Source organism: Vulpes vulpes, chromosome 5 (assembly GCF_048418805.1).
Source record: "Vulpes vulpes isolate BD-2025 chromosome 5, VulVul3, whole genome shotgun sequence".
In the NCBI taxonomy this organism is placed as follows: domain Eukaryota; kingdom Metazoa; phylum Chordata; class Mammalia; order Carnivora; family Canidae; genus Vulpes; species Vulpes vulpes.
In genome coordinates, this window is record NC_132784.1 from 67,596,220 (window position 1) to 67,612,013 (window position 15,794).

The 15,794-nt window shown below is 53.5% G+C and overlaps 1 protein-coding gene and 2 long non-coding RNA genes across 3 annotated transcripts; all 3 read left to right on the forward strand.

Moving 5' to 3' along the window:
* The first annotated feature begins 6,053 nt into the window (after positions 1-6,053).
* LOC112924158 (uncharacterized) lies at positions 6,054-7,456 on the forward strand. Its single transcript, XR_003235833.2, has 3 exons — positions 6,054-6,208; positions 6,296-6,436; positions 6,896-7,456. It is a non-coding gene; the product is annotated as an uncharacterized lncRNA (long non-coding RNA).
* A 334-nt stretch (positions 7,457-7,790) lies between these two features.
* Positions 7,791-11,838, forward strand: SMIM38 (small integral membrane protein 38). Its single transcript, XM_072758640.1, has one exon. It carries the CDS (start codon positions 8,020-8,022, stop codon positions 8,155-8,157), a length of 138 nt encoding a protein of 45 aa, XP_072614741.1. The 5' UTR covers positions 7,791-8,019; the 3' UTR covers positions 8,158-11,838.
* Positions 11,839-12,908: 1,070 nt separating this feature from the next.
* Positions 12,909-15,458, forward strand: LOC140599034 (uncharacterized). Its single transcript, XR_012001671.1, has 2 exons — positions 12,909-14,240; positions 15,136-15,458. It is a non-coding gene; the product is annotated as an uncharacterized lncRNA (long non-coding RNA).
* The last annotated feature ends 336 nt before the right edge of the window (positions 15,459-15,794 follow it).

Below are 15,794 nucleotides of genomic sequence, written 5' to 3' on the forward strand. Positions count from 1 at the left end.
AAGGCATGCGGTAAGATGGCAACTCTCCACCCAGATCTGTATCTGTTACCCACACTGAGTAACAAATCACCACTAACACAGCAGCTTAAAGCAATACCCGTTGATTAGGTCACAGTTCGTTAGGGCAGAAGTCCGGGTGGGCTTGACAGTTCTCTGCTCAGGATCTCACAAGAGCCCAGGGTGAAGGTCTTACTGGGAGGCTCTGGGGAGGAATCCACTTCCACGCTCATGGTTCTTGACAGGATTCACTTCTTTGCAACAGTAGGACTGAGTTTTCCCTGTCTTCCCACTGGCTGTCAGGCCAAGGGGCCACTCTTGCTCTTGGCTTCTAGGGGCCACCCTCAGGCTCTAGCCACGTGGGTCCTCCTCTGACAACATGGCAACTGACTTCTTCAAAGCCGACAGGAGAGTTTCGCTCCTCTCTGCTCCGACAGACACGTCTATGTATGACCCACCTGTGGGAGTGACCGCGCCATTGCATTTGTGGTGACCCCAAACATGCGACTTGTTTTTGGCCAGTGATGCATGAGCAGCTGCAGGGATGTCACCTCTGAGAGAAGCTTTAACCGGTGTCTGTGTGATTTCCCTTGGCTTTCTGTCCTTGGTGGGGTCTTTGGTGTAGCGGATACATTTGATTGCATTTGTGTTTACAACTCATGTTTCTCAAAATGCCACAGAAGGCATGAAAAGACCACCTGTGGACAGAGGATATGTAACATGTAGAATGGACAAAGAATTAGTATGAAGAGGATGGATGTTTTGATACAAGTTTTACTATTATTAAGGCAGCAAGGTCAACGGATCAGGAGGCAGGAGCCCACTGCACCATGGGGGGCGTGCAGCGAAGTACCAGAGTCGGTCAGGAGAGAAAGGGAGCTCGCAGAAAAACATGGGCGAGGACTTTACTGCAGTTTCTGTGGAAATGAATAGGTGGGGCAGAGCAAGCAGGCTGAGGATCGGCTAGTTTGAGTAATTTCAGCAGGCTCTGGGGTACTGAGGCTGTCCCTGGTTGTGTGGCACCTGCCCTGGAGTGATCAGGCCCCAGGGGGACAGTAGCTCAGAGTGTGGAGGCCTGATAAAGCATAGAGTTGGGGTATAGACTGGTGTGTATGAAAGGCGTGCTCCTGGGCGAGCCGTTTGCTGTCTCTAGGAATGGGCTGACCCTGGTAGTCCCTCTAGGGACAGCCAGGCCCCAGATGCCAGAGCTTCAGAACACAGGATATCGATGCATGGTTAATTCAGTGAAGAATGCCTATAAATCAGTAAGAAGCAGCTCACTGGCCAAAGCCTCAACTCTAACTTCATAGGAGAGGAAACCCAACATGGAAGATTAAAAATAAAACTCTAAGACACTGTTTCTCACCTGCCAGATTGGCAAACATCAGAAAGCCAGCGTTGCTGAGGATGAGAGGAGCCAGAGCATCTGCACAGCGCTGTCCCAAGTATCACTTGGTGCCACCACTTTGGAAAATAAATCAGCATCTTTCTTGCAAAGTTAAAGATATGTGTTCTTTAGGACGCCTGGGTGGCTCAGTGGTTGAGTGGTTTGGCTCAGGGCATGATTCCAGAGTCCTGGGATTGAGTCTCACATCAGGTTCCCTGCGGGGATCTTGCTTCTCTGCCTGTGTCTGCTTCTCTCGGTGTCTCTCATGAATAAATAAATAAAATCTTAAAAAAAAAAAAAAGATATGTGTTTCCTTTATCCAGGCACACACATCCATAGACAAACTCCCCAAACCTTAGCGTACGTCCTTATTCACGTGTTTGTGGTTGGACATATACAGTTTTAGGTGATTGTTTTACTCCTAACCCCTATGATACGCAAAGGCATGGTTTTCTGCCTCCCTGTTGCTGGGGGGAGGCCAGCGGAGGGTCCCACTGTCACCTGGACTTCAGCTCTGCCTTGCTTCTCCGGCTGTTTCCAAGATACTCTCTTGGGCTGTAATCATTCCTGATGCTCCATAATTGCTGATTTGGATCGTTGAAACCATGACTGCTGCTGCTCCTGACCGGCCCTGGGCCTGTCCCTGTGGCTCTGCGAGGTGGCTGTAACTAACATGTTCTTCTTTCAAGGCAGTGCTTTCTGTGTCTGTCATCTTAACATACCTGATTAAAAGCAAAATCTAGGTATATTTTAATAGACTTGTCTGACGTTGGACTCTGGGATGTCTGGATCTGTGCATGGATGGCTTTTATCAGCTCTGAAGAACGCTTCTCTCCCCTCATCTGTGGGCCTCTGCCCCACTCTGTCCTCTCCTCTGGGCTGCTGTGGGCATGAGTGCCACCGTCATGGGGTGCACCCCAGCACAGCAGGGGAAGCAGTGAGCAGGAGAAGCAGGGGTGGAAGAGGACGGAGCGCTGTGCTTGCGGACAGGTGCCGGTGCGTTTTCCACGAGTGAGCCATCACCTGGGGCAGGCCTGGGCCAGCCTGAGCTATCTATCCCGCCCCTGATCATTGAACACCATCTCCCACTGGTGACAGTGGGGACTCCAAGAGGTGTGTGGACACAAGCCCCTGTGGGGGGGGGTTGTGGCATTTCCGAGGGGCAGGCAGTTCTTGTGTGACACACATTTGGTGGCAGCAGGGCCCTTTCTTGTGGCTCAATCCAGCTCTGAGAGCCCACAGCGTCTTCCTGCCTGTCGCTCTGCAGCCCGTTCCAAGGGCCTTGCCAGCATTTCCCCGATCCCCCTGCCTTCCTTTTTAAATGTAGAAATAAATAAGAGAAACAGAATCGAGGCCCAGTCACGCCTGGGAAACTGCTGAGATCTCCCCCCCACACCCCCGCCCCACTCACTACATTTCTTTTATCTTAAAAAAAAAAATACCATTAGGTCATCTCCTCCCCCCCCCCCCCCCCCCATTTCTGGGAAAATCTTTATTTTGTGTATTTCTCAAGCATCTTGACATTCCGTCTCAGACTAACGGAGGATCACTTCCTTCTAGTTCCCCTCAAAATTCCTGCCAGTTTTATCTTTTGCAAGGGCCTCAGTGCTGCAAAGCAAACCCCCTCCCTCTGCCCCCCCTCCCCCTCGCCTCCCTGTGAAGAAGAAAGGGCCCCTGGCTCTCTGAGGTCTTTAGGCAAAGCAGATATATCCCCACAGAGCCTTCAAAGGTGCCTCCTCCAAAGCCGCAAAACTTCTGCCGGTTAACTCTTTCAAAGAGCTTTAGTCGGCCTGTGAAAGCCGTCTGGGTTCATTGATAAAAAAAGAAAGAAAAGGTATTGTTTTTAGCGCTGTGGAAGATATTAATGAATCGTATCAGAGGACAGCGAGTATTTGCAAGGGGCTATGGTCACCTTCACCTACTTGTTGCCTTAAAACACAAAGCGATGGCAGAGTAAAGATGCCCCTGCCACGACGCGGAGCAGACGCCTCTCCCTCCCACACCCCAAAGAGTTAAGCAGAAATGGTTAATATTCCTCCCTTTGGCCCCCACGTCCCGTATTCTAATGTATGAACTCTCTCATTCAGACGTGAGCGAGCCGCATATGCTTCCCGGGCTTGGCGACAGCTCGCCTCCTCTGCACGGCACGTATGGTCTCCGCCGCGACGTGCGTAAAACCACAATTTTATGAACATGCAATGCTCACCTACACCGTAGGCCCCCGCCGTGCATGCACCTATGTGTAGCCCCACGTCCCGAGTGGGGCTCGCTTTGTCCCCCTGCCTCCGGGGGCTCAGCCCGAGGTGAGAAGCAGGGAGCAAGGTTATTAAGAATTCTGACAAGGTAGGCTGAATAAATTGTGTTTTCTTTGTGTGCCTTAATCCGGTGTTGTATTGGCTTCTCGGACATGGCTAATTTATTTGGAATTTCATTCTGTTCCTGACAGCGTCCTTGACTAGCTGTTTGATCACCTCGAGCAAAGTTACATACCAGCTTTCAACTGTTGGAAGGGCAGCGGTATAATTTTTCTCAAGTGCATTCTCCGGGGTCCGGCTTTATGCTTGCAGCACGACGTTTCAGATGGCTGGGGCCATCCCTTGTCAGGGGGAGAAGCCGACGGCGCGGGGGTCTCCCTCAGGGAGGAAGCTCTCCACTTTGACCCACTCATCCCACTGTTTGGGATTTTAATCTGCTTTTGTGGGGAGGAAGAAAGAAAATTAGTTTTCGCCCGTCTGTGAGCACGGAGCATTTTAGTAGAAACCGAGTTTGAAATGCACGTTCCGTTGACCCTACGGGTCCCCACGCCGGCTGCATTTTTCAGATGCAATCTTCTCAGGGGACGAGGTGATTCAGCCACAAGCCTTCCTAGGGTGCTGACCGCCGGTCTCCACGGCTCCTCGTTTCTCCAGCAACTTGTGCCTTTCTTGGCAGAAATAGGAGTTGACATTCATTCTCCCTTAATTCATATTTTTTCTGTAATGTTTGCTTATTTTTTGGTATAGCGAGCATGTCTGCTTACAGAAAAAGAAAAAATAATGATGATTTTCAATAAGCCTCCGACGCCTTTGCATGCCTCACTTGTAGCACAGATGTGGCTGGTGGTCTTCTAATTTGGCCAGAACAGGTCTAATGGAAACAGGTGCTTCTTTTACTTTGGGGTCTTGAGTCCCTTCCCACCAAGTGCCTTTAAGGTGCTGGGAGCTGAGCTAAGTTCCTGGGGATGTGGCCAGAGCTCACATGCTGGACAAAGATAGAGGATTCAGAGACATCAGTGCCATGATGAAAGTAAAAAACAAAACCAACCAACCAAACAAAACCAGGGTGATATGTTGTATGGATCCTGGGTGAGAGGACCTATCTTCACTCACTGACTCCTGCCCTGGGGTCCCTGAAGTCCACCGGATCCTGTGGCCTTTGGCAGTGATTTATTTCCCCTGCAAAGTAGGCTTATCCCTGGCCTTGCTTGCAGACATGTGAAGGGGCTATTGCAGAACACTGCATGACACCCAGCAACTCAAATGAGGCTCTCGGGGCTGGTTCTGGTGCTGTCACCCACAGTGACATCTGGTCCTGGGTGGGTACTGGGCAGTGCCTCCATCCCCAGCCCTCTTCCTCTGGCCTCCCCTGAGGAAGGGGTCACCTGGCATTCTCTTAAGGAACAGTGAGAGAGGACTTGCCCGATGTTGCTTCAATGGTAGACCACTGGGGTGTAGAAAGACCCTTAGGCTCTTTGCTACAGATCTGTCCTCACCTCACTCTGTCCTCGATGGTCCTGGGCTGGAGCCTCCCCCTGCACAGCTCTGTCCATTGTGGAAAACTCTGACTCGCTTTGATGGGGATACTCGTCATCTTTGTCAGGGGTTGCATTTGGGGCAGGTGCTTTAAGAGGTGGTGCACTGGGAGAAATATGAGTTTGGTGGGGAGGGCAGGAAGAAGGAGAAGCCGAGAAGAGGTATGACTTTGGGCATGGTCTCAGGTCCATGGTGATCCTGAGCAGAATTATGGGGCCTACTTTTGGCCTTTGAGTTTGCACTGACTGGCCGGGGAGCTGGGCATTCACCACCCCCCCCACCCCCAGCCCAGTTGGTCCTGGGCATGAAGGTCCCCCGAGGTGCTCCCCAACTCAGAGCTGCGCAGCCCCCACAGCCAAGCATGTCCCCTGGAGGAGACTTGTGTCGGGAGCAAAAGGACATTGAAGTCTGGGATCGGGAGCACAGAGATGGGTAGAGGGTCCCAGGGGTCAGGATGCAGCCCTGGCCATGCTCCAAACCCATCATTGCTGCAAATTACAAAATGACTAGAACAGGGAGCACACAGTGTCTGCTTCACGGGGGATGGTGGGAACTGAGTGACACCTGCACTGCGTGGCCTGCCTGCTGTACTGTCTCATCACCGAATTATTTTCTCCTTGTGGGCAATGGCCACCTTACCCATCTAAGGTCTGCTGCACCTGCGCGTCAGGTAGACCCTTCTCAGGAGAAGTCAGTGCTGGGCACAGCCGTGACCCTATCCAGGGGATGGGGCATCTGCTTCCTCTCCTGAAGGGCAGGCTGACTCCAGGGCCTGAGGACATCTGTGTTGGAACGATGAGGCCTCTGTGATCCTAAGGAGTCTGGGTGCGTGGTCACCATGTGACCAGGGTGCTGTTGACTTTGTGTGTCCCATGGTGTGCTTGGCAAACAGAGAGATTTACCCAAGGCCACCTCGTTGCCATCTGCCAGGTTGGGAGCTTTGGAGCGGGAGGCAGAGGACGGGGCTCTGCCTGGCATGCACTTGCCCCTCTGGCTCTCCCGGGGTGCCCACCCAGAGATGCTGGCCACGTAGGTAAGCAAAGTGCCCGCTCAGGATCCAGCCTCTTTTCTCTTCTCAAGTTCGTGGCAGCTTTCTCCTGGGACTTTGTTCCATATGCAGATGGGTGTGTCTGGGAAGGCGACTCCGTATACCACTGAGGACTTCTCTGCAACACTCTGGAGGTCTTTATCAAGGGGTTGCCCGTTCTAGAATACTCTATGTGATTGCTGCCTCCACATCGGGCTCCCATTAAGTTTTCACGTAAGTTTGAAGATCACTTCATGATCTCATATACTCTGCATGAGGCATGTAAGCCCAGAGCTTAGTGTCCCCTGAGAGAGTCCTGGTCAGCAAATGTGCTGGGTCACCTGGCCAGATCCACTGGCTGGCGGCTTGCTCCATGGACAGAGGCAGAAAAAAGGCATCTGCCACCCAGACAGCAAAGAAGGGCACAGTGCACTGTCAGTCTGGGTGATGGCTGAGCTCTCAGGGGTCAGCACAGAGGGAGGGATGCCACTGGGGCTCATGGTGGGTGGGTCTGGCCCACGGTGAGTGCCCGGTGCACGTTCACTGGGATTATCATTATGAGAACCACACTCGAGTGCTGCCATCCTACTGCACTGCCCATCTTGGGTTGTGCTCCTTGTCAAAGCCTTTGCATTTGGTCCTTAGGTGGAACCTTCTGGAAAGGCTAAGTAGGAGCACATTCTCATTTTGTAGGTAAAGAAAGAATTCAGGAACTGGCTTCAGGTGGCCCCTGAGCCATCTCTCTGAGGAGGTACCTGCGGGTGGACCGTTACCCAGGTGAGAATGTGCTTGGATCCCAGGGCCGGGAGTTCAGGGACCTCGGCTCTTCCCGGCGGGGCCTCTTGAGCTCCGACTGGGGCTCGCTCGTCATTTTTGTCATGGGTCGCATTCGGGGCAGGTGGTCTGTGTTATGAGGCCATAGGGTGGGAGTGGGAGGAGGTGACCCAAGTGCCTCTTCTGGAAGAGGCCGGAGGAGGGGCAGGAGAGGCCGCGGACGGGCGCCTGCGCGTGGGCGTGGGCGTGTGGGTGTGGGTGGGTGGGTGCGCGCGGGTGGCCCGCGGACGGGCCGGGGACCGCTCTCGGGACGTCGACGTCGTCTGCCCCCAGCGCAGGGGGCCGCTCCGCCACCGCCACCGCCACCGGACCCCAGGCCCGCGCCCCCGCCCCCGCCCCCGCCGCGCCGCCGGCCTCGCCCTCCCGCCCTCCCGCCCGGGGGCTGAGCCCGGCCTGAGGCCCGGGGTCGCGGCGAGGGCAGGGGGCGCGGGGGGGGGGGGGGGAGGGGACGCCGGTGGGGGGGAGGTAGCGCCGGGGGGAGGGGGCGCCTGGGGGAGGGGGCGGCCCCGTCCCCCATCCCCCGTCCCCCGCCGCCCGCCCCCGCCCCGCCCCCGCCGCGCGGCAGCTAATTGGGCAGAGACAGGGCCCGATTGTGTGCGCGCCGGAAGCGCGGGCGTGGGCGGCTGGAAGCGCCGGGCGGCAAGGGGGCCGCCTCGCCCCGCAGCTGCCGCGGGGCCGGGGGGGGGGGGGGGGTGACGTCAGCGCGGGCGGGGGCGGGGGCGGGGGCGGGGGCGGCGGGGGCGCTCGCGGGCTGGCCCGGCCTCCACAAAGCGCCCATTGTCGGCCCCGGGGCGGCGCGCCGCGGGGCTGGCGCCCGGGGCTCTGGGCCGCGGAGGCCGCTGGGCTCGGCCGCCGGGAGCCCCGGGATTGGGGCGAGGCGGCGGGGGCGGCGGGGGCTGCGGGGGGCGGGGGGGGGCGCTGGACGCCCGGAGCCCGACCCCGCCGGCCCCGCCCCCGCAGCGCGGCACCGGCCGCCCCGCCCCATGGGCGCCGACCCGGACCCGCTCGTGGCGCTGCTGGTCGCCGTCCTGCTGGCGCGCTTCCTCCTGTGGTCCTGCCTCGGGACCTATATTGAGTATAAACTGGGCCGCAGGCAGCCCCGCAAGCCCAAGGAGGACTAGGCCGAGCGCGAGCGCCTTCCCGTGGGCGGACCTGGCAGGGGGCCCAGGGGGGCCTGTGCGAGGCTGAAGGGGGCGGGGCGGGAGGGGCGGGGCAGCGTCCCCCGTGCCCCCGGCCCACGCACCCGGCAGACACGGGCACGCCCCACTCTGACGCACCGGGGCTGTCCTGGTCTCGGCCCGGCCCGCGGCCCACCCAGGACGGAGCGGCCACCGGGCTCTGGGCGCTGTCCCTGGAGTGAGCGACCGTGGGAGTGGGTCTTGCTTTAGGGCTCTCTCTGCCTCTGATTCCTCATGAATATGTTTGCAGGAAGAGGTGGGGATGAGCCAGAGGGTTGGGGGGACGTGTCTGAGGGACAGATGTGGCCACATCACAAGCCAGCCCCACCACCGGAGCTGCCCTGGGTGTCCGCTTCCTCTCGCCTCCCCGGGAAGTGAGAGCAAGTGCACACAACTGCCTTGGTCTTCCCTAAAGCAGACCCCTGGAGGTCTCAGGACAGGTGTGTGACCCCCGAGTTCACCCCGCTCTGGCTGATGGTAGGGAAACTCTCCCCGTGTCTAAAATGGGCACAGCAAGCCCCGCCTCCCTCAGAGGGGGGTGACGGTTGGGTAATCTGCAGGCCGCTGGACCCGCTGGACGTGTGGAGGACAGTGCAGGAGAGAAGCCAGGGACCCGGGGCCCTCGGTTCCTTTGTACTTTTAATGGTGTGGCTGAGACCTACCTCAGAAGGCTGACAGGCGGGAAGCCTGACACAAGCCAAGCACCTGGCACCTCCCTGCCGCCCACCTCCCGGTCACACCTAAGGAGCAGCATGTGGTAGCTGCGTGGTTCTCAACCTGGTGGCAGATTCGAATTGCCCTGCAGATTTTAGCAAATGTGACCGCCAAGTCCCACAGACCAAGAAGCATGGGCAGGGACAAGGTGTCTCCAGGAAGCTGGGACCTGGTTGCACTGTGCCTTTGCACAAGGACTGGGGACTTGTGTCAGAGCAGAGTCCTGGGGAGCTGGTGTCGCTGACCCGGGTGAGCAGACTGAGGAAGCCCCTGCCAGAAGCTGCCCACCCAGCCTTGCGGCATCCTGGCAGACGGACCTGAGCCAGGCATGCAGCAGGGCCGACAAGCTCATCGACACGGAGATCTTTTGCTCCTGGACGACCTGCCACACTTGAGACAACCGCGGGGACTGGGGAGCCGGTCAGCCGAAGCAGTGACCTTCTGAAGGTGGGACTAACCAACCCGAGAGACTTTTGATGGTGGGGTGTCTGGGGGATGGTTTGCAGATGAGGCTCTTCTCTTGTGGGTGACAGTCTGGAAAATCTGCACAGGGTGGGGTTACCCTGCATTGATTCGTCCAGGTCTGGGGGGTGGCTGTCCTCTGAGCAGCACCGCATCCTCCCCGTGTCAAGAACCTGACTAGCATTAGGGAGGAGGTGCTCTCATCATTCTTCAGGAAAGTGCCTTTCAATTCTCTTTAAATGGTGGTGTGATTTTACTGACCTCTCTAAGAAGAATGACATTCATTATCAGGGTCATATACCGAAGAGGTTTGCCTAGGACTGTCCGTTTTAAAATGGAAAGTTCCGTGTCCTGGGAGACTCCTCCATCCGGGGCAAAGCAGTCCCCCGGCCCCTACTCAGATGGAGGAAGTCAGCTCAAACAACATGTGGCGGACCTCCCCGTAAGCTGTGTCCCGCCTGTGTGTGCACATGGCTACGCGGAATGGCATCCCCACACGTATTTGAGGTTCGCCATTTGGTCCCGTGAGCCAGAATTCTGGGGCTCTCGCGGCAACCCCTTCCGTCGAGGCTGCCTGGCACAGAGGACAGAAGCAGGTGCTGCTGCCAGCACAGGACCCTGGAAGAAGACCAAATTCTGTCGTGTTACTTGAATCACTTTCCAGTTACACTAGTCAAGATATTACCCCCCCGCCCCGCTTAGGCCAGTTTACGTTGGTTTCTTTATTCACAAATGACAGTTCTGATGAATGCAGGCCTCTGCATCCACGCACCAGCCATCCGTCTACAGCCTCACGACGCATGCCTGGCTCAGAGCAGGCCCTCAAGCCACGGCGGCTGAGTGAATGAGAGGCTGTGCCCTGGCCTGATAGCAGGCAGCGACTGCATCCAGCTGCAAGTAACGGCCAAGGGAACAGTCACTTAAGCAGGAAGAGCTTGTTTTCCCCTTCAGTTTTCTTCTTTTCACGTAGCAAGAAGTCTGGCTTTTGTCATTCCCAGGCCGTGGTGTGGCAGCTCCATGATATTATCTTAGCCCCTTCCATATTTCTGTCCTGCCATCCTTCACACGTAGCTTTGGTCTTCATGGTCACAAGAAAGCTACTGCTACTTGAGTGAGTTTCAGGCAGGAAGAGAAAGAAAAGGGTGATAGAGGGGGGAGAGGCTCTCCCTTGATGTGGAAACCCTTAGTTGTACAGCTCACAAACTAGAATCATGTCACCTGGCATCCCTAGATGCAGAGGAGGCTGAGAAATAGAGTTTGTTAGTGGGGCTCACTGCCACCTGAGAGGTCAGGTTTCTCTTATAAAGGATGGCTACCTGGATATTAAGTAGGCAACTGGCCATCTCTGCCACTAGCCTTTTTTTCTTTTTTTAAAGATTTTATTTATTCATGAGAGAGAGAGAGAGAGAGAGAGGCAGAAGCAGGCTCCATGCAGGGAGCCCAATGTGGGACTCGATCCCTGGTCTCCAGGATCACGCCCGGGACTGAAGGCGGCGCTAAACCGCGGAGCCACCTGGGCTGCCCTGCCACTGGCCTTTTGCCATTCTTTTTAATTGTCTTCATTCAGAACACTGTTTTGGGTATTTGGGTGACTTTTGTGGTACCCTTATGTGCCAGCTTTGCCCTTGTCTGCTCTTTAGGGACAACAGCTGTGCTCAGCTGTCTTTTGCAGCTCCACCCTGGAGTCGGCCTGTCTTCTTGGGGCTCCTAAGAATTTGTTCCAGTAAGAATGTCTGAGGCTGAAACAGACATGTTCCTTCTGAGAGATACAAGGAAATTCTCCTTTGCCCACAGTGGGTAGCAACAGGCACGGACTGTAGCACATGGAAGGTAGACGGTGAACAGCTGATGGATAGGTGAATGGTAATGATGGCTAGTGGATGGATAACTGGGTCTTCAGCTCGGTAAGCATGGGGGAGTGGAGGACTCATACTAGGAGAGGCAGCGTGGATACAACGTGTAAAACACAGTGCCTGCCCTCAGGTAGCTTACAGGCTGGGAGCTAAGAAGTGGGCAGAGAGACCTGGAAATAGATATGAGCTCTGCACTAGTCAGATGGTTATTAAGCACCAAAAGTGTGCTCAGTGCAGGGATGCCTGGGTGGCTCAGCAGTTGTGCATCTGCCTTTGGCTCAGGTCATGATCCCGGGGTCCTGGGATCGAGTCCTGCATCAGGCTCCTGCAGAGAGTCTGCTTCTTCCGCTGCCTATGTCTCTGCCTCTCTCTCTCTCCTTGTCTCTCATGAGTAAATAAATAAAATCTTTAAGCAAAACAAAAAGTGTGGCCAGTGCAAAGTAAGATATACTGTCGGTGTAAAACACACACCAGATTTTGAAGGCTGGATACAGAAAAATATTGTATAATCTCATTAATAATGGTCTTACATTGATCATGCATGGAAATGATAATATTTTGGTCATAATTGGGTTAAATAAAATACTAAAATTCATTTCAGCTGTTTCTTTTAGTGTGTTTTAATGTTGCTATTGGAAAATTTAAAAGTACATACGCAGCTTACATTATTTTTATATCGTACAGCATGGTGCCCAAACTGCATAATGTAAAGAAGTGCCCGGGTGGGCACACTGTGTTTTACAGGAATGCAGAAGAGGGCTTTCTGGAGAACGATTTGAAGTGATAATGTAAGTACTACACACTAGAGCTTATGAGATGCAGCTAAAGCTGTTCTTATAGGAAAAGTCATTTCTTAAAATACTTACATGAACAAATAAGGGAAAATGAAAATTGGTGAATTAAATACATGACTCAATAAATTTAAAAAAGAATGATAGAACAAAGCTAAGAAACACAGAAGAGACGCAAAGAGAAATAAAGGTAAGAGAGAAAATTAGTGGACAGCCCGGGTGGCTCAGCAGTTTAGTGCCACCTTCAGCCCAGGGCGTGATCCTGGAGACCTGGGATGGAGTCGGGCTCCCTGCATGGAGCCTGCTTCTCCCTCTGCCTGTCTCTGCCTCTCTCTCCCTCTCCCTCTCTCTCTCTTTTTCTCTCTCCTCTCTGTGTATTCTCATGAATAAATAAATAAAATCTTAAAAAATATATAAAAAAAGAGAGAAAATTGGTGTAATAACAGAGTGATAGAATTAATAAATGTCCCCAAGTCTTGGATTTTTAAAAATAACATTTCTTTTTTTTTAAATTTTTTTAAATTTTTATTTATTTATGATAGTCACACAGAGAGAGAGAGAGAGGCAGAGACACAGGCAGAGGGAGAAGCAGGCTCCATGCACCGGGAGCCCGACGTGGGACTCAATCCCGGGTCTCCAGGATCGCGCCCTGGGCCAAAGGCAGGCGCCAAACCGCTGCGCCACCCAGGGATCCCTAAAAATAACATTTCTTATGGGTTTCCTTCTCCTTTTTCTTTTTCAACATTGTGTTAAATACACAATGCAAAATTTACCATCTTAACAAGTTTTTTTTTTTTTTTTTTTTAAGAGAGAAAGCACAGGCGTGAGTGGGGGGAGAGGCAGGGGAGAGAGAGAGAGAGAGAGAGAGAGAATCTCAAGCAGACTCCATGCCCAGGGAGGAGCCTGACATGGGGCTGATCTCATGACCTGAGCCAAAGTCAAGAGGTGGGCTCTTACCTTATTGGTTGAGCTACCCAGATGCCCCCAGTAACCGTTTTTTTTTTTTTTTTTTTAAAGATTTATTTATTCATGATAGACATAGAGAGAGAGAGGCAGAGACACAGGGGGAGGGATAAGCAGGCCCATGCCAGGAGCCCGACACGGGACTCGATCCTAGGACTCCAGGATTGCGCCCTGGGCCAAAGGCAGACGTGAAACCGCTAAGCCACCCAGGGATCCCCCCGTTAACCGTTTTTAAGTATATAGTTCAGTGGTATTTTTGAGGGAAAAAAGCTAACAATCAATCCCATTCTTATGTTTTAAATTTACCAGTAAAGAGTGAGCTCGTGAAACTCTAGGCCCCCATGCTTCATGTGAATAAAAGCAGAATCCCAGATCCAGGTGCTCTGTCTCTCCAGCTGTGACCTTGCCGTGTGGCCCCAGGTGTACTGTGTGATTTCCACGTCCAAACCTTCATTTTTTCAACGTTTCCTGACAGTTGCTACTGAAGACCATCTTGCAATCACAATAAGAACCACAGGAGCCAGTGTGGCCACAAACTAGGTTGTTGATAGGCTGAGACCACACACAACACTTCCTTAAATCAAGAAAGCAAGCATTGAAAGGCCCAGAATGTTTCAAAGAAGGACCCCTACTCCACCAAATACTCAATACTATTTATACTGCTCTAGCTCATAAAAGAGGGAAAGCTCCCAATTTTTTTTATGTAGTAAACATCTCATTGATACCAAAATCTAGCAAACATAACATGAAAAAAAGAAATGCATGCTGATGTCACTTAGAAATACCGACGCAAAAATTTGAATCACCAAAGTAAGCATCACATCAGAGGGCTAAAACATCATGACCAAGTGGAGTGGGTTCCAGAAATGCAAGAGTGATTGGATACTAGAAAATCAGTTAATATGATTTCCTGTAGTAATAGCTCCAAAGAGAAAAAATAATTTCATAATTTCCTTAGCTGTATTTCCAAAGGCATGTGGATAAAGCTCATATCCAATCTCAACAAAACTTATCACAAAACAGAAATACATAATGTGTTGGTGTGTTTGTATTTATTTATTTATTTATAAAAGATTTTATTTTATTTATTCATGAGAGACACAGAGAGGCAGAGACTCAGGCAGAGGGAGAAGCAGGCTCCCTGTAAGGAGCCCAATGCAGGACTCAATCCTGGGACTCCAGGATCACTCAGGCATCCCTGAGCCCGACGCTCAACTGCTGAGCCACCCAGGCATCCCTGTTGGTAAGTTTTTAAGCTGAAAAGGTAGTTCTCTCTTAACAGAGAAGGTAGCATCACGACAGGTAGGGAGGCGCCAGCAATGTCACTGTTAAACCCGGGAGTCGAGAGGAAGATGTTCACAGCTGCTGGCACCGGGCCATCTAGACAGAGATACGCTGGCACAAAAGACCCCATTTATAAGAAGCAATGTCAAGGACAGAGCACATGGGAGCAAACTTGATGAGAAATGTGTCAGGTGCTCGGAAGGCCAAGTTGCTCCCTTCTGTTGGTTTTGGGGTGCACTTTGGATGCTGCAGAGGAGATTTCCTGCAGATAGGAGACCTTGGGAGTGAGGGGGCTGGTAGGGGGGGTGACTGGGGTGGGGTGGGGGTGGGGGTCAAATCTGCCCCTCCAGGACAGATCCAACCATGTTTGTCTGTCTCGCTTATTCCGATTCCCTTGGGCCTGTGGGGGCGCCTGGCGCCCCACTCGGACCTTCAGAGCCCCAAGACCTGAGGCTGCTCCAGAGCTGCCTTCTGGGTCACGCTCTCTGGCTAGTGTCACTGCAGCTTAGCCAAGACTGCACAGAGCAAAGCCACTACCTTTTTTGGGAGGGTGGAGGGTGCTCACGTGTAGGGTGGCTCATTGTCATGGGTCCGAGGGATCCGCTTGGGTTCGGGGGTTCCCTGTGACACATTTGTAGTGCTAAAATCAGGAGCGTCTTGGGCGCACTGGGATGGTTAGTCATCCTATTTGTATGAAGTCCTGGGTAGTAATGAATTAAACCATCCAAAGAGAATTCTGGTCTTTGCCCTGGGAGGGAACCTTAGGCCCTTGGAATGTTCCTCCGATCAAAGTGCCCTGGTTTTCCTGGGACCTTGGGCCACATGGGACAGTCTAACCATGTGATTTGTTATAGGGCCATGCGGTTTCTTCTTGATCTCCAGGTGGGCTGGAGACTGAAGGCTGGATATGTGGGTGGTCAACCACGTCTAGGGGGTCCAACCCAACAACAACTGCACACCGAGGCTCGTTTGGGGGAGAGCGTCCTGGTTGGTGACACTTTGCATGTGCCACACATTCCTCTGGGCTGGAGCTGACGCTGTCCAAGGCCCCACTGGGAGAGGGCGGCCAGAGGCTCCATGCATGGAACTGACCTAGACTCTGCCCCGTGCACCTCTGTCCTTGGCTGGTTGTGATCCCGATCCTCTTGCTGTAATAAACCACCACGGTGAGCATGGAGCCTCTGGTGAGTTTGGAGTCCTTCTTTTTTTTTTTTTTTTAAGATTTTATTTATTTATTCACGAAAGGCAGACACACACACACAGAGAGGCACAGACAGAGGCAGAGGGAGAAGCAGGCTCCATGTAGGGAGCCTGACGTGGGACTCAATCCCGGGTCTCCACTGAGCCCCCCTGGCTGCCCTGGATTCTTTCTAAGGAATGATGAACCTGAGCGTGGGTTGGGGACTCTTGAACTTGTAATTGGGGTCAGAAGTGAGGGTGGCCTTGGGGATGTTCCTTCCTTGCCTGCCCCCTGGTGCCCTGAAAACCACAGAAGGGCATCCCGGGAAAGGCC